Source organism: Anser cygnoides, chromosome 26 (genome assembly GCF_040182565.1).
Source record: "Anser cygnoides isolate HZ-2024a breed goose chromosome 26, Taihu_goose_T2T_genome, whole genome shotgun sequence".
Lineage (NCBI taxonomy): Eukaryota > Metazoa > Chordata > Aves > Anseriformes > Anatidae > Anser > Anser cygnoides.
This window is the reverse complement of record NC_089898.1, coordinates 3,258,706-3,281,560: the sequence shown is the minus strand read 5'-3', so window position 1 is coordinate 3,281,560 and position 22,855 is coordinate 3,258,706. Positions and strand designations below refer to the sequence as shown.

Sequence of the window (22,855 nt, the reverse complement as noted above, 5' to 3'; positions counted from 1 at the left end):
CTACGCAGGTTCCTTAAGGCAGTTGAATGATGTAATTAATGTTTGTAAAGTAATTTGAATCCTTGGATGGAAAATGCTATGACAATAGCTAGGTTGGAGGGACAGAAAGCCACATGATAATGGAAGAGAAACAATGGCTGTAAATTCCTGCGAAAGGCCTCTTGTACCAAAGAGCAATAAAAAGTTTTTTTAACAGAAAGTCTTTAAGTCAATTCAAACGTGTAACAAGCCACCTGATTTATCTCCACGAGCTGAGCTAAGCTAATTGCACAATTTTATGCTTGTGGGTCCACAATGTTCTTCTACCTGTTGGAAGCAATTTAAGGAAAGAATGATCTAAAATCATAAACAGCAACTGTTTTTATTTTCTTCATTTAGTATTTCTGTGCCCAAAACCTGAAAAAATGTTAACTTGTTGGTAAAGTGAATGCTACCCCTCAGTATGAATATCCTGGGTATAGGAACCCTAAATTCTTCTTTACTTTTGTTTTTTGACCCTAGGGCTCAGAGTTAAGCAGCAAGTTTGTAACAGCAAGGATAGTACCCAGCTGCCAGACATCACACCAGCGGACAGCAGGCAAACACAATGGGAGGCTTTGTCCTGTGGGACAACCTAGGCAGCTTTCTTTACGCTGGAGGTAGCAGTAAGTACTGGAAATACTTTCTTGATATTTTGTATTTAGCAATGACTGATCAAACATACAGACCTTGGAGACGACCTCCAAAAAAAGATTGCTACAGATAGTCACATCATCTAACCTTGCTCCCTTGCACTTTTGAAGCATCCACCTCTCTCTGGTAACATTTTGCCTCCTAGTGGAGGGCACCAATACAGAAACACCTGCATTTAAAAAAAAATAAATGTTTTTTCTTGTGATGGAGAAATAGCTGAATTGTTTGCAAAAGGTCAAGATGTTAGAATTCAGAGGCAGGTTGTGTAGAAAATTCATGCTGTTTCCTGGTTCTGAGCCTTACCCCACGAGAAATGCTTGCTGTTTCTGTTCCAACCGCTGCTATGACTTTCTTCTACCACTCCTTTCTCTACAAGCCCAAACCTTTCTGTACCAGGTTGAACAAGCACTTGCAATGAGCAAACAATACAAATTATTCAGCACACCGATAGTCATTACACACCAACCTCATTTCCAGCACACCTCTCCCTACCCCAATCCAACCCACTGGTGCTCCAGCTTACAGCAGCTCATTATGGGGGCAAGTCAAAAAGGAAACATCAAGCACACGAAGTCAGAGGTGCATGGTGGCAATGCCAGAGATGAAATCCAGTGCACCAGAAATAATTCTTCCTAGCTGTGTCACCCCTCAGAGCACTCACTTCCAGAGCAGCCAACAAGAAGAAGATTATTGGTGTTCCAACAGCCCCTCTCTGAGAGGGAAGTACCAGTGTCTGCTCATCAGCACTAACCCTTTGCTTTTCCAAATCAGGCTGAGAATAACAATAAATACATGTATCGAAATTAAAACCACATTCAACACCTTTTAAAGGCATTGGCCACTTCTCAGCATGGAAACGATGGGACTTTGGCCACAACTAACCCACACTGCAGCCCCACACCAGCTAGCCAGCTTAGCCTGCGCGTTAATCCTTGACAGTATCGCTGCGAAGTAGGGCTGTCATTTTGCAGATGCTCACCACCTCAGTGGCAGTTGTCTGCATTTAGGTAGCACCACTAGCTTCAGGAGGGATGCTGGGGATGGGAACATGACTCCTCTTCTGCATTTGGCCCAGTATTCAAGGGCTGAGTACTGAAAAACTGCTTTCACTGGGAACTGGGAGAAAGCACTAGAAGGGAGCAGCTGCCTTTCTGTCGCTGCGCGCACTGGAGGAGGGCAGTTACCTTAGCACCCACCCACCCCGTCTGGCGAGCGCTCTGGGCTCAGGCCCAGAAATAACATCGGGGAAGCCAGCAAAATGGGGCACTAGTCAGGGTGCAGTAGGGAAGCGATGAGTAATTTTAAAAATGCCTGTAAATAGAGGAAAGGAAAGGGATGGGATGAAAGGGAGGGGATGGAAGATAAAAAGCAACCTGACAAAATGTGTTCTATGCATACTTTTATTAATAAAATATAAGATTTACAGCATATGTCAATGGACAGTGTTTAAAGAATTACCTAGTTGGATAGTATGACACCAAAGTCAGTAGCTGGTTTTGTTGAGGGTAGTATTAAGCCTCAGGTGACATGCCAGGGATCACCGCTACTGATAAGAACAAAAATCTTTCCCAAGATAGCTTTAGAAATCCTGAAACCCAACATGCACAGCTGAGGTCCAAGAGGCAGTTGTACTTGAGTGTAGTATTGCTAGAAGGCTGCGCTTTGATCTAAGCCACCTCTGCCTGCTCACTTCTGCATCTTCTTTGTATCCTCCCTTCTGTCTGTGCTAAGCAGCTTGTCGTGCGTTCAGTGCATCGTTCAGGATACAGAGACATGTCAGAGCAGCAGGCTCGCTACCACAAAGCTCAATCTTCCCAAAATAGCAATTAAACCTACTCCCCTTTTGGCAGAAATGGAGATGAATTTTTACCAGCTCTGATGCTGAAGCAGTGTCTGGTTACCCCTTTGCCCTTGTGATAAGGTAATGGATAAACCTTGGCCCTGACCCTGTAAAACACCTCTAAAACAAGTTGTTTCCTTCACTGTTAGCAAGTATAAGGATTTGAGTAAAATTAGCCACATGCTGTGTAAGTGGGGGTAGGGCCTGTGGGTTTATTCACCCATTGGATAAACAGCTGCTGTCCCTGGGGGAGGGTTTTTGTTTTTTTTTTTTTTACACAAGGCTAACAGGTGAAAATGGTAAAATCCTTACAAAGGCTCATGGGCAGGCATGCATGTTACAAGACACATACTGTATTGAAGAGAACCAGATCTAATATTATCATCTTTACAGTTTCAAACCACTGCACAAGGACTTAAAGAAATTAAAGTATGGTTGCAAGAGTAGTCTTGTTAACAATGTCTAACCCAGCCATAATTTTACAGCAGTAACAGTATCTTAGTTGATCAAATCAGAGAGGCATTGTAATAGCTATCTATAACTAAGCCACAGAAATAATTTAAATCTAGGGAACTGAAAAGTGAAAGTCCTCCCACTCAAGGTAAGTTCACCACGACTTTAAGCTTCATTCTGAACATTTCCTTGAAGGAAGAGTAAACCTAAAAACACAATTAGCAAAAATATCCGGAGGTAAAAACTCATGAGCCTTATAAAGCATCAGTTCATCTTTGGATAAGCCTTATTTGCTGAAGAGTTTAAATCTCTCAAAAAGCTATGAACATATATTTCATGCAGCTTCTGTACTCCACGTATTTTCTGATCGTTGCACCACTTAACGCTTCTGTAAGTGCAGTAACTTTGCAAAGCCAAAAGCCAGAAACACTTGCATGGTAAAACTACATTTCCACTCAGTTACTGATACAATAAAATACAGGAAAATAGAGCATCTCAGAATGCAGCGTAGTAGTTATCTACGTAATCGCTTGATATCTTGAACTACGTAACATCATACTGCTAGACAAGAATTCAAACAACTCGTTAAAAAGCCACAGGGGACTTTGTACTCTAAACAAGGCATTAAAGGTATTGCATCCCAAAACAAGGCATTCAAGAAACCAGATGAAACTGAGCATTAAAAAGTGAGTCCCATAACATAGGTTTTAAACCTGCAACTTTTATTCCCGTTCCAACTTAAGCAATAGCTTTAAGAGCGAGCCTTTAAGGAGACTGGAGCAGTACCTGACCTGTTCAGATTACAGAAAATCTGACAGCAGTTCGTGATTGCAAAATGCAAGTGGCCACACACGCTAAGGCTGGTATCGTTGTCATTCACAAATGAATGCGGATACTCGTGAAATCCCTCCCTCTCTTCGTTCCCATGAAAAATAATTAATACTGGTTAAAATCATTACAAAAAACATCATTTTATTTTCATGCATCTAAGGTAAAACACAGAGTATTTGTATAAAGAGGTAGATTAAAAAAAGAAAACAGATTCTCCATTCTTTGTCACTTTTATTCAGTAGTTTTTTTTCCTTATTTTCTCTTTTTTGGTGCCAGACATGGCAAGGAGTGATTACAGTCAACTGTTTATTAAAACATTTGTTGCAACACAGACCCCCTTTACCACTGACCCCAAACGGACCCATTTCATGTGCTTTATTTTGTTTTTCTCTATACACCACCACCAGGGCTAGGTGGAGGGGGATGAAAGGGAAAGGGGGAGTCCAGGAGGCCAGAAGGAGGAATGCTACAAGCCACAGCAAGAATGAGCTGTATTTAATAAAAAAGGGGGCCACAAATGATACAGTAATGAGGTTACACAATTAAATCCCATAGCATGATTGAAGGCTTTCCCTGTGTTTGACGTCATCACAATGGAAGGCATAAAAAGTGGAGTAAACCGATGTTGATACAGTCCAATCTAGTCCATTAGGCAAGATGGTGCAAGTAGTCATTTAAATTAAAAAGTGCCCTATCCTCACCTAAATGGCTAGCAGACATGGAGAACTCGGTGACAGACTGACAGAGTTTTCTCCATGTAGCTATAAAAGTGTGTTGTCATATGGCACATTTTTAAACACTGGAAAGGGGTGCCATAATGGACCTCATTCGCTTTTGTTTACAGGTACAAATGCTAGATTCAACTATTTCAACTATGCAGGAAGTGGACTCTTCAGTTAGGAATGCCAACCCTAATTCATTTTGTCTTGAAATATATACAAGTTGTTTGTAGTAGCTACAGCAATGATGTTTTCCTTGGGATGCCAGGCTGTGTGTAGAATCTTCTTGTTGAAGTCTAGGCTGTCAACGCTAATTTCATCCTTCTTTCGCTTACCACTCGCGCATACTTTACGTGGCTTCAAAACCGTACGGGGCTTATTGTTTTCCCGTGATGCCTCTAAGGTGATGTCTCGCTTTGTATTTCTGTCAAACATTCTGAAGAAGTTGTTGTAAGATCCTGTCATGACAATGCTGCAGAGAAGGGGAAGGAAAAAAGCAAAAGTTCAGTTGAAAAGAACTCCTGTTAAACTGCAGGGTCCCACCTAAGGTCCTGCCTTATTATACGTAAGGGCAGCAAACATCCTTTCCCATACCTTCTACAATATCAACTGAAGGTAAGGCAGCATCTGAATGTTTAAAACATTTTAAAGACGGGTATCTTTTTCTTTAATTTGCCCTTTTGCTACAACATGGGGAGGTTAAGGCTAACATGTTAGTGTCTATCGAAGTACAAAAGTACTATCCAAGCCAGTTCAGGAATAAAAATGTATTTGAGGCCATGCTTCAGCTGCCTGCTTTGAAAAAAATGTGGAAATGTCTTACGTGCATATAGAGAAGATTAAACTTACCTGTCTGATCCATTCCAGCAGCATTCGAATTTGTCAAAAATGCAATCGTTTTCATACAGTGAACAAAGTTTACTTCTGAGGTATTCATGCACCTGGAAAAAAGTTAGATAAACTGAATAATTTTTGAACATGACACACCTGAAAAATAGCCTTCCTAAGTTATGTTCCAAAACCAACTCTGTATCTGACATTGACATAGTGCTTACACCCTGCTCACAGGGGCATACACAGCTCCCTCCTTTGACCGTTCAAAGAGCAAAACAAAGCGACCCATGAATTAACGTGGTCTGCTCTACGGAGGTTTCAAAAATGCACATAAACAGTAGCAGGTGACTCTGGGCAGGGAAAAGATGTCTACAACTCTTCAAAATGCTTGAACACTGCAGCAATTCTCAGTGTCAAGTAGAAGCCTTTCCTGCAAAGGAAATGTTTTACCTACATTTTTTTCCAGGAAAGAACAGGTCAATATAAAGTCAACTGAAGGCTGTAAGAGAGATGTGCTGTCTCACAGCTGAACATTACCTTTCCCCCATTTCCGCTATCTAAGAGAGACTTTAATACCCAAACAAAGCTTTGGGTTCTGCAATCAGCCTGCAAATAGCAAGATCCTTTAGCACGTGTGGAACCTGCTCATCTCACAGATGCTTCGTCTGGATGTAGAGATTTACAGACAAAGTTTTAACTGCTACATCAAGACTATTAATAAGACTCAGTGTCCTTCAAGCTTTTAACTTCTAGCATATAATTTTTTTCATCAAATACCTGGTATGTTTCCACAGGTCTGTTTTCCATATTTAAATCCCAGATCTTCACTGACAGATAATCTCTAGTCATCATGTAACGACCACTATGGCTAAATTTGACATCAGATATGGAAGAGATGATTTCAGAGAAAAATGATCTGTTGCTAGGATCTTCTGGTTCTTCAAACACTGTACAAAAATAAGGCAGGCATTTCAAGGGGTAAGTTTACGTCTCTCCCAGTACAAGATACACCAAAATTAGGTTAATTAGGTTAATTTTTTACAACACACTTGCCATGTTGGGCTAGTCTGCCTAAGTTATGTATTATAAAACTCTCTCATTGAAAGGTGTTTTATGGTTGCCGTACTCTGGAATCCTCTACTGTCATTGCAAATCAAGGTCAGCTTCTAAATAAACAAACTGCTTGGTAGTATTTGGACACTTCATTCACACATGTAAGATTTCCAGTTTCAAGCACAGACCAAACATTCTCAGTCAGTATTTGACTTAAAAGTCTGCAGAAAGCTATTCCTAGTCCTGCTGTCTAGGCAGACACCCCAGCTTAAGCTGCTAGTAGTTTTATTCGCTACTATTATTCTGAAAAAACATGAATCTAATTTTAGGACTCATTTAGATTTCAGGTTTTGGATCTACTTTATTTATATAGGATTGTTGTAGTATATTTATATATATGCATGCACACACTTTGCTGCTCAATATTTTAACACCCCTTCCTGTTTAACATTTTAATGTATACATGAGAGCACAGTTTCACCTAGCAGCAAGACATCGTACTCCACAGAAGACAAACAGAACTTACATTTTGAATGTCTGTCACAGAGTGCTGATGCTCTCATATCACAGAGACGAATCGTTCCTTTACTGCTGCTGTATACAAATGTATTACAGCTGTTTGGGTGGAACTCTGCAGCTGTTATCACCTCTGTCAGCTCTTCCATGTTGGCAGGCTTAATATCTACAATATCTACACCATTTTGTTAAGGAATTTTCTCCAGTTTTCACAACATATTTTTCAGTTTAAAGGTATTCAACAATTCATCAAAATACATCTGAAATAGCCAAATAGAATTAAAACAAGCCAACAAAAACAAAGGAACACAATGCTTGAGATCTGGAAGCGGGACAGGAATTTGATGCCAAAGGCTACGGGAGCCAGTCACAAACTGGATAAAAAAATAAGATCAAGTCCCACAACTTGTCTAGAAAGCAAGGCTGTAACATAGCTTGAAGTTTTTTTTTTTTAAACAAAAGCCTGTTTAATATTTTGCTCCACTCCAGCAGTAATTCTCTAGTACAGATGTCACTTAAGTTTTGTCAGCTAGAGTTTTGCTTAAATTCCACTTACACTGCTACCTTATAAAGCAGGCATGTGTGACTTCTGCTTAGGATCTTACTGATCAAGCCTCTGCTCCCAGTAACGGGGCTGAATACATACTCCTATGATCCTACTGCCTGCAATGTTCACAGGTACACATGTGGAAATGGCTGATATGTAAAATAAAAAGAACAGAGAATGATCCTTGTCTGACTCTTCGTTTTAAACTGCAAGTCAAGAAAATTTTCACAGGACAGCTTATTATACCGCTGCCTTCCAAAATTGCTTGTTTAACTTGAAGCCTTAAGCATTTTTTCCTCCTTTAGGAGTGCCTGTTTTTCACCACGCATGTAACAAGCTCTGCTCATATTGCTCCAAAACCAGGAAGTGGAGAAACATGCTGTACAGAAACTTTTCATGAAAGGGAAAACAAACACAATAGCTTTGCTGTAACCGAATCATTCCCACCATACAAATCAATGCCAAAAAGATACTAAAACTTCTGTCTGTAATTTCTAGGTGCCACAGATTAATACGCAAGTCATCTGCAGATAAGTATGTTTCATAGTCGCTATTAATGGAGATGGAATTGATGTGATACGTGTGAGCATTGGCAAATATTCTTCGTGGACTAGCTTCAACCATGAGGTCCATGGGCCTGAATACTGGCACCTGCAAGACAAAGCAACAGAAGTTTGAGATGTAAGTGTACTGAGTATATGCAAGTGCCATGCAGAAGCATCAGCACTCATGGTCCTTTAATACAATACGCTCATTAAAACATCTCAAAATCATCTCCGAAGTAAACGTGCCTGCAAAATGGCAGGCACAAAATTAGGGTTTCACTGGACAACACCTGGGGCATCACAGAAGATGGAGTTTACCACACAATGGGGCAACTACTGAGCCACATGCCAGCCTGCATACCTTCGGAAGAGAACACTCAAATGCATACATGCACCTTCCTAAAATGCACGTGCAGCTGGCCTTACGTGAGACCAGTGATGGCTCATTCACTCACCCGTAGTGTTGTAACTGTAGTAGGATCCCTATACCGTCCATCTTCTTCCTTTAAGTTATAGCCTTCTGGTCTTTTGTCCCTTTCACTGATTTTCCATAACTTTATTGTTTTATCTGCAAAGAAAGAGCCACAGCTGCAAATCAAAGCTCTAGCAAAGGCACCAGTCTTCACTTGATGCACTTTAACACGAATGCTCTAATAATACAAGACCACCTACGCATACCAAAAAAGACAAAAATACTGCTTGGAGATCGGGACCTCATTTGGATAGAAATTTTGCTTCATCTCAAAATTACACAAAGAAAACAAGACATTATGAAAAGCATTAAAAAGACCTCCTCCACAGTTTGTTCTTTTCTTAAAAAGTTGGAGCAAGTTTCAGTTTGGCTTGTTATGAATGACTAATGCAAGCTCGCTCACAGTTATACACATAAAGGTACCGAATGACAGATTAGCTAAGCTCCTCTGCTGTAAAGCAAGTAGGAAATCTCTAATACACCACTCCATGTCACGGGGCTGCTGTTCCCAGGTAAGATAGAACGGCAAGACAGTTAAGCAGCATAATTCTTCTGCAACCATATCCCTAGATATCTGCATTTAAAACAAACTTGCTTCCAGCCTTTTGAAAGTGAGGAGGATTAGATAAAATCCCAACAACTAGGCTATGTAACAACACGTTATTGTGTAAAATTCACAGTGAAGTCAAAACTTACCATTTGTAGACAATAAAAACTGAGCAGCATTTTTCTGGGGTAACCACCTAATTTTGTTGATCTTTTCTTCAATTTCTAAACTTTTCAAGTAGTCAAACTCTGGTTCATGGCTTTGAAAGGTACTGTAAACATTGTATTCTCCCCTACTGTGAGACTGGGTTTTGTTCTAAAAAGAGAATTAAATGATCAAGATATGAATGCAATGTAGAGAACGCTTTTCAAGGCTGCAGGCAGAAGCCAGAACTAGATATTTACACAGCGAGATACGCAGGCACACTGCTAGCTAGCATAAGAGTACGTTAAAACTTCTACACTCTACATCAGTGAAAAGCTCCTTATTGCAGCAGCTCCTGATTATTACAGTTTTCAGAAACTCCCTTCAGCACGTGAATTACAAGTTCACTTTCCCCTTTCACATTAGTTCATAAGTTCAGCTGCTCAGAATTAAAGTTTGACCTCAACACGAATGGTAAGTTTGTTTATTTGCTTAAAAGAAGTCAAGCTTTATTTTTCCCACCTGTGAGGACGATATTCCCCAAGAAAGAAGCAGTCACACCTAACACAAGTCTACTCTGTGGTAAGCTCAGCTCGCTGAGCTCATCGCAAGACTCCTACCTGTCACCTCTACACACAGCTCTGCCAGTCTAGTCTGCTTTATAATCTCCCCACTCCCTGCAAACTTCTGAACTGTTTAAGAAGCTTCTGCTTCTTCCTCACTCTGACGGAAAAAAAACCTTAACATCTGATGAATACATCTTTGACACGACAAGTCACAACAGCAGCTAGCCTGTTTGACACACTAAAAACCTCCAAATTTGCACAATTCCTCTTCTTTCTAAAGGCTTTGTTTCAGGCAGCGGCTTCTGAGCTCTAACACCACTGCAGGGATGGAACCTTGTGTTCCCTCCGACAGGTACGGTGGCAATACTGCAGCCCCTTCGAAGCAATGCTCACTCGGTGTACCTGAGATGAGTTCAGGCTTTATTTTGTGCTAGATTCCCGTTCTACCCGTTTCAGGAGGTTGCACCATGAGATTCCTTTCCTGTGATATGTTCTCGACTAGGGACTTCGCTCCTTCCCTGGTGCACCTCCTGTCCCTCCATTCGTTTCATCCCTTAAGGCCTCACTAGGACATGCTTCTCGATACGATCCTTGCTAGCCCACATTTGTCACATTCCCTGCATCACTGTCTCTTGCTTCATACCCTGCCATTAATGGCTGGCAGGAATCCTCACATTTTACAATAAGCTTCAGGGGAAGGGAAAAGTGGAAAAAACGCCTTAGAAATAATTTGGCACTAGAATATTGTACCACACCTATCCAATTATGCTGGCTTTCCCACCTCAGAGAACGGAAGGAACTTTGTTCCAAGTTTCTGTTAGACCTAACAAATTCAGCAGGGTTGCTGCATTCAATAGGCAGCTTCTAAAGAAAATCTCTTGAGCTTTAGGAAGTGCTGGTCATGATTCAGTGACCTTTCCTTCGGCTCCATACTTACCATAATGATTCAGTCTTAAACACATTTCTGGTATATTCTGTTAAAGCTCTACAGGACTAGAATATTTATAATCAGTCGTACACGAAGTCCATCCTTGGGATGGAAAGCAAACTTTCGACCATCAGATCATCACACAGCATGCTTAGAACTCCAAACAAGACGACGTGCTGGCCCAAGTGCCTTATGTTAAATTCCAATTTAGGTAATTGCAGGCTGCCTACGCAAATCCCGCCTTCAGTTTCAATTAGAGCCAGTATTCATTTCCTGCCTGACACCTACGTAACGCCACTTGCTTCGCTCCGCAGAAGGGCTGCCACATTCCAGCCCAGAGGCGGCAGCATTTTGGTGGGGGGTGCTGCACAGCCCTGTGTAACTTTACAGAGTGCTTCTGTTTTTGTGGTCTGTAAATGACTCAGGAATGCAGTGCAACAGAAGGTAGGACGTAAATCCAACCAGAAGACTTAAAAACAATGGTCTCGTGGACCATCTTTTATATAAAACTTGCCCTAGCCAGTCAGACCCATGGCACAACCACCTGCTGTGGCAGGCAAACCAGTCCCTGCTGCTCGCTGCCCCAACACCAAGGAATGGAACTGTCCGAATCCCGTGCAGCTCAGTGTGGTAGCCTTCTTACTACACGCAGACTCACAGATCAGAAGGGCATGAACCACGGGTTATGCATAAAAAAGTCAAATATTTGAAGCCAACTGACTTGAGTACATGCAGTAAGCCATTTAAGCCTTTAGCTACGTTAAAGGGTCCATAAGGGATGCGAGCAAGCTAATGCCCCAAGAGTTTGTGGCTGATTATGAGCTACAGGAAGATTACAGTAAGGATACCCCACACTAAGGATACCCCCCTACATGCTGTGTTCATCACAGGCCGTGGCCAAAGAAACCCCGTGAGAGGCTAAGAGCCACGAACGCCCCGCTAGGTGGCACCAGCTGACCAAAGCAATCTGCATGCAAAGCCAAGTGGCTGCACACCAGCAGCAGAAAGCAACTTGTGCTGGGGAACCGTGGAATTCTAATTCTTGGAGTTTGTACATCTGAAATTGCATCAAACGCCAAGGAAAGAAGTAACAGCACGAATTCTCCAAGCAGTGAGATGGCAGAAGTGCCTTTTCATGCCCCCCACCCCCCTCAGTAAATAAATTCTAATCAAGTCAACTTCTAACTATAGGTTTAAAACCAAACACTTCATCTCAGCTTTCCCACTTTTATGGTGGAAGAAGAAACCCTTTCAGCATCAGAAGAGTTGTCTTAGAACTCTACAAAGACCAAAAGAACAAGCATAAAATGAAAAAATACCCTCACCACTATAACCTAGAAGAGCCAGGTTTCAGCTCCCAGTACTGCGAGAGGCTTGGTTTATTTTTAATAAAACCTTTAAGTGACTTCATTTATATTACTTTCAGAACTGGAAGCTGTGCTCCTAAATCACTTGGACATTGCAGTATCTTGTAACGTTCTAAGACTAACAGAGACTTCAACAAGATCAAACACTCAATTCTTAATATTTCATCTTCACATCCAAGAGATAAAGTGGATTAAGTTTTCAGCAGTCCTTTTATCTCTAATTTTAGTATTAGTTAGGCTACTCACTGCATAAAAAGCTTAGAACTAGAAAATCTAGCTTCAAGCTTGCACTGTTCACATGAAAATAAAAGTAGCGGAAAAATATTCAGTAATCTCTATTGATAAAAACAGATTGCTTTGGTTGCCAGGTGGGTTAATAATAAGCCTCAGCTATTACTCATATGCAAACACTAACACTGATTGCTTATTTTAATAATACGATACACTAACTTCCAGTATTCAAACCATCCAGAGACACGCCTTGACAGTGACCTGTTATCCTCTGAAGACCAAAAGAAAACAAAGCAATGGATTTTGTATCCCTTTGCTGAGAAACAGACCTAAGACTATTGTACTGGATGTTCTTTTCTAACTCAGGTCTTCGGTAACCTCTCTGCTCGGGTGTAAGGGTAAACAGCTGAAAGCCAGCCAAGTACACGCTTACATTCTAGAAGAGATGGAGGAATTCTGTACCTGATGCAGGGATGGGATGAATCAGAGAGAGCAGATCTCATGGGGGAATAAAAAGCTGTAATCAGTATATTTACAGCATAAATTTAAAAGTACATTGAGCGCAGCCATTCAAACTTGGTTTATATTCAGAAAGAGCAACTCAGACCCACCCACAAACATACCTTCTGTGGGGAAAACAATCTGTCAAGGTACCAACGTCTACAAGCTTTGACTCCACCAAAAGGAGTCAGTCAAACTGGAACTTACTTTCCCTCCATGTTTTCCAGTGCTGTACTTTAAATTAGACACTAAGTGCTACCAACAAATACTGTTCCATATAAAAGATAAAGCAGCTAGTCAGTTTAAAAGCTAACTTCAAATATGAGCAAAATTACTGTGGACATGAAGAAAAACTCTAGCTCCAGTTCAAAAGCAACATGAGAGACATAGCCCTACAGTTTTAAAAGAATTCCATCTAGCACTAAGACTTTCATGTGATACATTTTAACTAGCAGAAAATCCTAGACCCTTGTAAGGAATCGATGTTGACAGAACCTTGAACTATTTTACCTGATTGGTATCAGAATGGAAAAGGTCACATCTACATTCGCATTTAAGAGCGGTTCTTATTTCCCCAACTTACAGTGAGATCTGAAATAACAATCCCAGCTAAGTCGAGCACTGTAAGATGATGAATTTTAGCTTCCCCAAGGTCTTCAGGTGTCCTACCCTCCCCCTTGCTCCCCCACCTCACTTTAAGCGGTGCCTGGACCACAGCTGAGGGCCACAGTGTTAAAACTGAAGTCATTTCTAACAGCATCACCAAGTTTTCAATAATTCCTTTACTTTTACATTTCATTATTTTAATCACTTATTATGCAAGCATATGCTCTGTGTGGAGTTTGTTATAAAAGCATGCACCTTTCCTTTAAAAACAAAATAAATGGGAACAGAGGAAAATACTAAGTGTACTTTAAGTAGTTATCACTCACCTCCTGCTCCTGTTGAAAGATGACGACTCTACCTCCTTTGTCTCCTGTTGCTAACAACTCTCCAGAATGGTTAAATTCTACTGTAGAAATTATATCCGCTGCAAATGAACAAAAATAAAACCCAGAAATTAATTATTCTTGTAAATACTCAATGGTCAAGAAAGCTGCCATTATAGATAAAACCATACACTTCAATTCCCCTATACTCAGGTTATAGAACACAAGCAGGAGCTCCTTTGAAGATATAGAAGTAGCTTGTTAAAGTTATATACTTGAAAACCCATTACTACTTCAGCAGCAGAGGTTCAGTTCTCTGCAAGTTATGTTAAAGGCTTTACCTGGTCGCTCCTTACAACTGTTTTTGTTAGGACTACTGCTCTAGGGTAGGGATAGAAAGGGATGTTCAGTACAAACTGTAACGTCGGTGAGCCTCTGCGTACAGGTATTGCTACATTTTCTGCATTCCCATAGAAGAACTGGACACAACCACTACCCATCAGATTTTTTATTTTTAAGGACTACACACATTTGAGAACAAAGGAAAAACTCCGAGGGTGGAGCTGTTCAGACATCAGCATCTAAGGAACGCAAGGATGTGGAACAAACAGCTGCAGTTGGCTCCAAGTTCAACAGGCTGACTCAAAAACCCAAGTACCTTTTTGGGATGAGCAAGCTTTACTTTACCAGGTATTTCTGCATGAGGTGCTAAAATTAAATGGTGAATATACATAGACAGAAGTCAGGTAATACCGAATCGATCTGTTTACGAAGCAAAAAGATAAATAAAAGGATAAAGGACATTGCAGCTCAAGCACAACTCGTGTTTTCAAACACATCCCACAATACTTTCAAATATTAGAAGGCAGACCATTCTGTGAACACCAATGTCAAGTTGCAGTTGCACTGTATTAGAGCTACATAAATCTGGGTTTCTGCAGAAGCAGGTACCTACGCTTTGTACATACACAATTCAGGCTATCGCACTTCCATGTTAGTCTATGGTAGACAAGCAGCGTCCAGCTTTCCTCTTGGATGGCTTTTCATTTTGTGTTTTGGAGCTTAGAAAAGCCCAGCACATGCTGTACAAACTGAAAGCCGCTGCTAACCATGCTATCAACAACAGCATCTTACAGATAGCAACAGCGTTATTGCATTTTGAAGTAAAATGAATACAAATCTTGCATGTTTCGGTAGCAAAATGAAACTTACATCATTCTTGGTTGTCCTAAACACAGGGGTGGTGGCCTCTGAGGACATGAGCAAGCTGTTCCTTACTGGCTGCATTACGCAGCAGCTCCAAGCACACAGCACATACACAGCACAGACGTCTGAGAACTGCCCAATGCAAAGGCAGCCTCGACAAGCAGGCCAGCCCCAGCTGCAACATCCCCAGAGGTAAAAGATGCAGAGTCAGAATCTTGGCATGGAGCTCAGTTGTGTTTTTTAATATACAGCACAGACTGCCACAGACCCAGGGATAAGCACGAGTTTATCTTATCTCCATCGACCTTCCTCACCACGATTATATGGCAGCGCTGAAACACACAGGCTGAAATTCCTCAAGAACACTGCGTTAGGAACATAAATATGATACAAGCTTGTATGTAGAGAAACCAGGATCCAGATCACTGATGGTAAAGCCTGGATTTGAGTGCACAGAGGGATGCTTTTCTTCTGGAAGCTAGCTGCTACTTCATCCATCCGTTCACAGAACCCTGAACAAGATCAAGTGATTCCTCTCCCATCTGTAAGGCTTGAAACTGCACCCCACGTAGATGAGGATGTGACATTCAATGTGTACCTTTCACAGGTGGACAAGGTATATATAACCTTAACATAAAATTCATCAAATCTAGTGTGCAGAAAGTGAAGTGCAAACCAAACTGCCTGATTCTGATTACTCCATACAATGCTGTATGTATCCACTCCCCACTGCTATAATCCTCTAATAAAGACCTTAAGAAAGTTAAGAATTAATTACTAGAAGAAGAACAAGACACCTCACCTCTTAACAGTGAGAAGTACACACACAATTACCATTTTGAAAAGCATTCAGAAACAACACTGCAAGCTGAGCCAGTGTTAAAACAGAAGATAACACAGCACTGTATCAGCAGACCTACATGTGGGTATGCACAAGAGGAAAAATTTGCCTTAGAAATCTAATATACACATCTAAGTATATATTCATCGTAGCACTTTTTGATGAAAGCCACTAAGAAGTTTTGCAAGGTCAAAGGCCTTCAGACTGAAGCCTTATGATCTGTAGCAACAGCAGCCAGAAGTCCTAATTTGAAGGATGAAAATCCCATTTTCTGCAGTTTGCTGATGTACTTTTTTTACTGTATTGTATACAACTCTCACATATCACAGAAAGCTAACCACTTTTCTCTAACAGTTCTAGACATCCTCACCTTTTGCATGTATTTTAATTTTCAAGTTCGTCTGAACTTGGAGATCACTGATGTGCAGAAGTTGATGCAACTCCTGCTTTGTCAGTAGGCTCAACTCCATCCATGACCGAACTTTCGGCACCAACGCCCCCACGCCTCCAAAAAACCCGGCAGGCTCAGACAGTGCTGACAGAACTCACTGGTGACCAGCTCTATGCAGAAGATATTTTCAAGTACTTGGACCAATTTCATTTTCAATTAGAAAAAATACATTCCTTATCAGCAACCACAACAGAAAAATAAGTAATTATTTTTTAATTCAAGATATACCTATGGAATTTTATGTGCCTTCTACACTGTGAGCTTGGACTATTCTCCTTCCAAGGACAAAACCAAACGTGCTGAGAAAGTAGCCAGAAAAATGCTTTCTTCTTAACTAGTCCCACAACAGCGCCGAGATGCATATTTTACACAAAATCAGTACAGGAGAACAAAGCAACCAATCATGCATTTTAAATCCAATAACTCACCGTTAAGGATATTGTATTCCCATACCTTGGTCAAAGAAAGAGACAGACATCAAGGCACTGGTGGTGAACTGGGCGGATTTAATAGTGTTTGCGAATTGACAGGGGAAGCATTTCATCTTCCGCAGTGCACTGATTCGCCTGTGTGTTTTCATCTGTATTAACACCCTTGTTGCCAGATAAAAATCAATGTTATCCTTTGCTTTTCAAATGGTAACTATAATTCCCAGGATAGTTACGTGTAGGGTTATTTTAGTCCTTCAGTGCTGCAACGAGCCAGAGAGCATGTATAGATCGTGCTGCCTTCTCTGCCTCCTCCCTTTTAGGCGTGCTATTTTTTGCTCCGGTCTCTAGGTGGGAGTCTTGCAAACACAGAGGGCTGCTCTCCCTGCCCAGGAGCCTGCACATGATCCTTTCTGTGTGCAAACAGCGCTGGGGAGGAACACAGCAGGGAGCAGACGTGTACAGTGCTCTGCTGTCACTACCACCGGTGGCTGTGAGAAAGGGACGCATCGCATTGCTCACCGCCGAATGCACTTCAGTGCCTTCCTCTTCAAGCACCGCTGCCAGAGATAAGTAACCACCCGAACCTTATCTGATAACCATGCCCCCACAGGATACAGTTGGAGCAGCAGCATCTGTTAAGAGACTCACACAGAGTTACCAACACACAGCAGCCACGCCTCGACAGGTCAGATGCGCAGATCTTCTCCCCCCAGCACCTCAGGACACCTTTGACACCAAGATGAAGCGTGACGCTTCAGCTGCTGAGGTTCCAGATGTTCACCACAGGGCAACATCAGGCACACATGACAGACATCATCCTGACAAAACCAAACCCAATGCAAATGGCCATCTATGGTCCCACCGTGTTCTTGCAGTACCTGCATTAAGTCTATCACTTGTGTATCAACGTGGGGCAGACACCTTTAGGTTACCCTAATCTGTCCTTGAAGATTTAAATATAGTTGTCCTTTAGTTCCAATAAATATCCCTTCATAGACACTTTTGTTACCACTGTCCACACACACTTCTGAGACCTAAGTAATGGCTCTCATTGATCTGAAGACAAAGAGAAACATGCACAACCTGAAGTCCATTTGCTATTGTGCCTGCACATCACAAAGGGAAAATGTGCAGCAGGTTGGCTGAAGTGCTACGAACCAGGCACAGAACTACTGAACAGTTCCAGCCCCCCAAAGCAGGAAAAATCTCCACAGCGCAACTGAGCCAGTGATCTTGAACATCCTAGAAAAACAAGACGAGGCTCCTGGCCCCTGACCTCCTACCACACACCCAGAGGGCAGAGGCTGCTTCCAGGGAGCCCTCAAAGCCTCCTGGAACTCCCCCTAGACGCAGCAGCTACCGCCTGCTCTCTTGCAACTGCTTCCAAAGTTACTTTTTCTTCTGCGCATGTTCTTTATTTTTACAGCCTGCTCTAGCTTTGTATGCATTAATGTGAAGATGTATCACTAATGCAAGTGCTTCAACAGAAATCACAACTACCACAAGGTCCAGACATTTGTCTTCACAAGACTGCAGTAGTCTTTTGCATGGTAGACACGGACACAGGGCACATCCGACTTGCCTAGAACACAATGAAGAGTGCTCAGAGCCAGGTGTTTAGCTCTGACAGAACAGGGGAGACTTGGTGGCAGTGGCTGGGGAGCAGGGAAGACATCTGTCTCCAGCCTTGCTGATGGCTAAAGCCACATGCCCACAGTCCATGTGAAAGGGAGCCGTGCCAGAAGCTCCCAAGCAGCTCCTACTGGTGGCAGACATTTCTTCCAGTAATACCCTAGCAAGAGAATCATCCCAACACAAGCCTGGTTTGCTTCCCAGGAGTTTCTAAAAATGGCAATCACGAGTTATGAATTTTTAGTCAATTCTTGTAACATCAAATTTTTTTATTTTGGGTGACTCACCTTACAAGATAATGACAGGGCTGAAAAGCCTGGTGTTGTACCACACTAGTTCACAGGTAGTTCCAGTAGAGGATGAGTAGGTAAATACCAAACAGATAAAATGGCTGGAAAATGGACTAAAACAAAACCGACAAACAGTAATATAACTAAAATCCTGCACAATGTCCGTGAGGCAGGATCCCAAGCTCGCCTTCATACCAAACCAGAAAGTCCAATTGTTTTAAAATGTTTTTAAGGGGGACCAAGACCAAGATTATCATCACTAATGCAGAAAAAGCTCCATTTCTTGCTTAGGAAGTGCTTTCTTTTACAGTTGTTCTATTAACATATTTCATTTTGCTGCTAAGAGTATACAAAGTGGCACTTGAATCCTGAATCTAGCGCGTGAATCTTGCATTTTGTTCTGCTTCCAGCCCCCTAATGCACACCTTGCAAAGCTGAAACACCTCCAAAGCACCCAGGTCTTCCTCCTGAAAGAAAAACCGCTCACAGTCTGGGTTTGATAACACAACATCTGCTTCTTGAGAAGTAAAAGGTACTTGAATGCTGAAATAACATGACTCCGGGACCCTGTGTAGAAAGGTAGCCATGTCCAGCAGGATAAAACACTGAGACCCCAGACCATAGGGCTTACGAAAGATGACCAGTTTAAATGAAAATAGGTAAATTACAGTGCTCGAAGACTGCTGAATACTAAACCCATCTGACATCTGAAATGCTTTTTCCACCCCCCACTTTGAAGAGCAGCAGTGTTTGAAAGCAGAAACTCAGTGACAGATACTGAAAACCAGTCGTGCACTTCAGGGGCTTCACACACTTTTCAGCAAGGGTATGGGAATTCTGAACAAAAATCAGACAAAATTACAAGCAGGCTTCCTGAACCATCAGAAGCTTGTTGGTTTTTACCCTGAAGTTTTCCCACCGTTGACAAGTCTACAGAATAAGGCAACAAAACAACTTAATCAATCCAAACAAGCAAAAAATACTTTAATCCAATGACTTAGGTTCCAGAAGGCCCATTGTGAGCCTGAAAAGCAATTCTGTATTAAATTTGTTTCCAATAATAGAATAAAAGGTATTTTATTAGTACAGAAGAGGCTATCTATTTTAATGTACCATGAACTTTTTCTAAACTCTGCTTATAAAACATGCTTGGTAGGCAAAACATGTCACCTACTCTACAGCAGCAAGTCAATCACGGCAGCAAACAAAGAGTGTCTTTATTTCACCAGACCTAAAAGGTTTCTGTGCAAGTTTTTGGAATCACGTTGATCTGCTGCCTAAGCAGAGAGCAAGTAAATCAGTATGTTTACACAAGTGGAGCAATCTCCTGATGTTTCCAAGGACTGAACAAAGAATTGTAGTATTAAAAAGCATTTTGGTGCTCCTTCATTGTTTATACACCTTCCCAGTGCCTCAAAAAATACCATTTCTGGAATTTTCCAAAGGAGCAACTGAAACAAAGCTCAGCTGCAATGCAGAGCAGATTACTTACAGGTTGTAATTCTGTCCTGAGGAGTAAAAAGACAATTCACTGACCAAATGTGGAGGCCATGACCCCAGTTTGCCAGCCTTGTGTATAGGAGATGCTGCTTTGATCGAATCAAACAGCAACTGATCATCCAAGGATACTTCAGAACCCATCCGGAATGGGTAAACTTCAAGAAACTAACTTTCAGGATCATTAAAACCCAAGGAAGCTCAAAACATCTCAAACTGAGGAAGCAGCACAGAAATGGAAAACCATTACGAGCTTTTCTTCCTGGATTATTTCTAAAGACAAAAGACAGCACACTCAAAACTGAGCAAGGGTATTTCTCCAGAACTTGCAGACCTCAGGTGTCTGAAATAACTTACGAATTGCTTGGTCCTTTCTAACCCAGAGTTACGGAAAACTCTCCTGCTTCATTTCAGACCACTAGGTAGAAGTGACTTCTAAACACCCTCACTTAAATCACAGATAATGACAGAAGTTTGAGACTTGTTACTGGACTTTTTCTGGTGTTTTTTTCACTGATTAAGTACATAATGCCTAAATAGTCATTAGCAGAAATGAAAAAAGCAGAATAGCTCTGGAGTAAGCTCCTCCAAGGCTTCAAATATTTGAAGAAGCTGCACAGTGCACTCTGCACATCCGAGTCATCCCAACACCACCCCATTGTTTGCATGATTTCAATGTATCACACAGATCGAGAATCCTAATATAACGTACATTAAATCTCTGAAGCTAGATAGCGAAGTGTTAAAGTGAACAGGAAAGCTGTTTAAATAAGATTAGGGAAGAGCAACAATACATGTGTGTTTGCAGAGAAGAGGGCTCCCGATTCAGGCTACTACGGCTATAGGCACCAGGGAAAGAGCAGAGCGAAATGACAGCATGAAAGGAAATGCCCTCTGCATTCCAGCCCCATCCCTAATTTATGTGTGCAGAGAGGGGGAAGGGAACCCCATTCTATAAAGTCGCCGTGACCCGTTTTGCTATTGACTTCATTTCCCTTCTCTTCATTCACTTTCAGGAGTGATTCTCCGCATTCATTCCGTCTCGCAGAAGTGACCAGGCAACAAAGGCAGAGCAGCGCGGGTAAGGCATTCCGGCGGTTCAATTTACTTCTCAAGAGTCATTCCAAAGCCCTTTAAAAAGATCTCTTTGCTAGCAGAGGGCATTAAAAATATATTATTTCCTCAGAAATAATGAGGACAGGGTAAAATATATGCAAGGCAGAAGGGAAGAAAGGGGATGTCTGTAGCAGAACTTTTCACTCCTGTGCCGCGAAGGCCGGCAAGAGCCAGCTGGTTGCTTGTTGTCTCCCAAGTACCAGTCTGCCCCGCTGCTGCATGCAAGGAATGCACAAAGCCCCTTAATGCAGAGGGGAGGGAAATTTGTAGGACACCAGCTTCGCCCTGGAGCTGGCCCTGCCAGAGTGAAAGCCCAAGCAGGCAGCAGCCAGAGCTGCAGCTCGAGCAACAGACAATCAAGCTGCTCTCCTTGGCTTGTGTGAGGCTGGGAAAGCTACACGCAGGGAAGAGGAGTCCCACAGAATCCCATTACGTACCCTCTAGCACCCAACATTCATTTCCAGCCCTCCAGGCCCTGTGATGCTGAAAATAAGAGACATGCCATCATCAGGAGGAAGCTTGTTATCTCCCTGTTGATTTGGAGAGCGTTCTAGTTCTGTTTGGCAGAGGTATCTGAGCTCTGAGAGTGTCCCAGTCCTATGTACGTGTGCATACAAGTGCAATGCACGCATGCAGCCAGCACTAGTCCCAGTGAATACACGTAGCACTTCCCATCTCAGGTTTACTGCATGTGCTGCTCGCCCTAAGTAAAATAACCAAACACAATCCTTGTCAAACAGTCCTAAATGAGCCATACTTCCCCTCCATTTCTTGGGCTTCCCTACATTCCCATTTCATTTCTTATTCACTGCATTTCTTCTCCCCTTCTCTCTCCAACCATGCAATTTTTTGAAGAAAAAATCACTTTATAGAACAGAGAGGCCCTAGTTCAACTTGGAGTTGAACTTCGATTTACTCATTACACCTTATTTTTAACTTCCTATTCAACTCCCTAAAACAAAAGTTGGACCCCTCCTGACTCCCTCCTACTGACATGATAGAGCGATGCCAATCTTAACCTCGTTAGCATTGGTTTTCATGTAAGGCTAGTAATTTTCCCAACAACATCCACAGAAGAAACCAACCCAAGTCCATTTGTCCCGCATGAAAGAAGCTGCTCCTGTCTGCAAAGCAATAGTGAGATGACGACGTTCAAATTGCAGAAAACAGAACTGAAACACAAGTAAATCTCTAATCCCTTTACAAAAAGGCACTTATTGTGAAGTTGGAATAACCGTGAACACACAGGTGAATTGAAGTGTTTTACCAGGGTAACAGTATGAACAGGGAGCAGAACCGCTTTACCAAAATACAGTGCCTCCCACCTGGAAAGCCAGCTCCTTGAACTTTCAGAAATCTCTGCATGATCTTACATTAACTAAGATATCAAAGCAACTTCCCCATTTAAAAGCAGTTCACAGAAGGCACACTCAGTGCTCAGTACGACAATTTAAGTTGTGCAGGGAGTGGCATATTGAACGTTTTACTGCTTGTGTTTAGTAAACGATCGCTGTGCCTCACTGGGACAGTGTTGTTTGTGGGTCAACACCGGAAGGCTTCAACATCTCCACTCTCCAAAGTTATCACCAGTTTCCTCACGTCCCATTTTCAGACCAAGGCACGGGGCCAACAAACAAGCATGCAAAACCAGCAGCAACTTTCAGAAGTTGCAGGAATCACGAGAAACATTACACAC

General features: G+C 42.0%; 1 protein-coding gene and 1 long non-coding RNA gene across 16 annotated transcripts in view; one reads left to right on the top strand and one right to left on the bottom strand.

Moving 5' to 3' along the window:
* The window catches only part of LOC136786999 (uncharacterized), a 37,438-nt gene that overhangs the window by 2,328 nt on the left and 12,255 nt on the right, over positions 1-22,855 (top strand). For 4 of the 8 annotated variants that reach the window (XR_010826661.1, XR_010826662.1, XR_010826663.1 and 1 more), the window contains exons 2-3: positions 502-644; positions 21,060-21,124. This is a non-coding gene — a long non-coding RNA (uncharacterized lncRNA). Of the gene's footprint in view, positions 1-501; positions 645-14,214; positions 14,386-21,059; positions 21,125-22,233; positions 22,360-22,855 lie in introns of those variants that run through there. The other 4 variants (XR_010826667.1, XR_010826665.1, XR_010826668.1 and 1 more) reach the window with 2 other exon arrangements.
* Positions 2,768-22,855, bottom strand: part of PPP2R2A (protein phosphatase 2 regulatory subunit Balpha) — a 55,085-nt gene continuing 34,997 nt past the window's right edge. For 7 of the 8 annotated variants that reach the window (XM_048045722.2, XM_013197162.2, XM_066983571.1 and 4 more), the window contains 8 exons: positions 13,699-13,796; positions 9,179-9,344; positions 8,466-8,578; positions 7,939-8,116; positions 6,929-7,093; positions 6,127-6,296; positions 5,365-5,456; positions 2,768-4,987 (listed from right to left, as the gene is read on the bottom strand). In XM_048045722.2, coding sequence (XP_047901679.1) covers positions 4,708-4,987; positions 5,365-5,456; positions 6,127-6,296; positions 6,929-7,093; positions 7,939-8,116; positions 8,466-8,578; positions 9,179-9,344; positions 13,699-13,796 — 1,262 coding nt within the window. In that variant the 3' untranslated portion in view covers positions 2,768-4,707. Of the gene's footprint in view, positions 4,988-5,364; positions 5,457-6,126; positions 6,297-6,928; positions 7,094-7,938; positions 8,117-8,465; positions 8,579-9,178; positions 9,345-13,698; positions 13,797-16,646; positions 16,891-22,855 lie in introns of those variants that run through there. The other variant, XM_066983572.1, reaches the window with a different exon arrangement.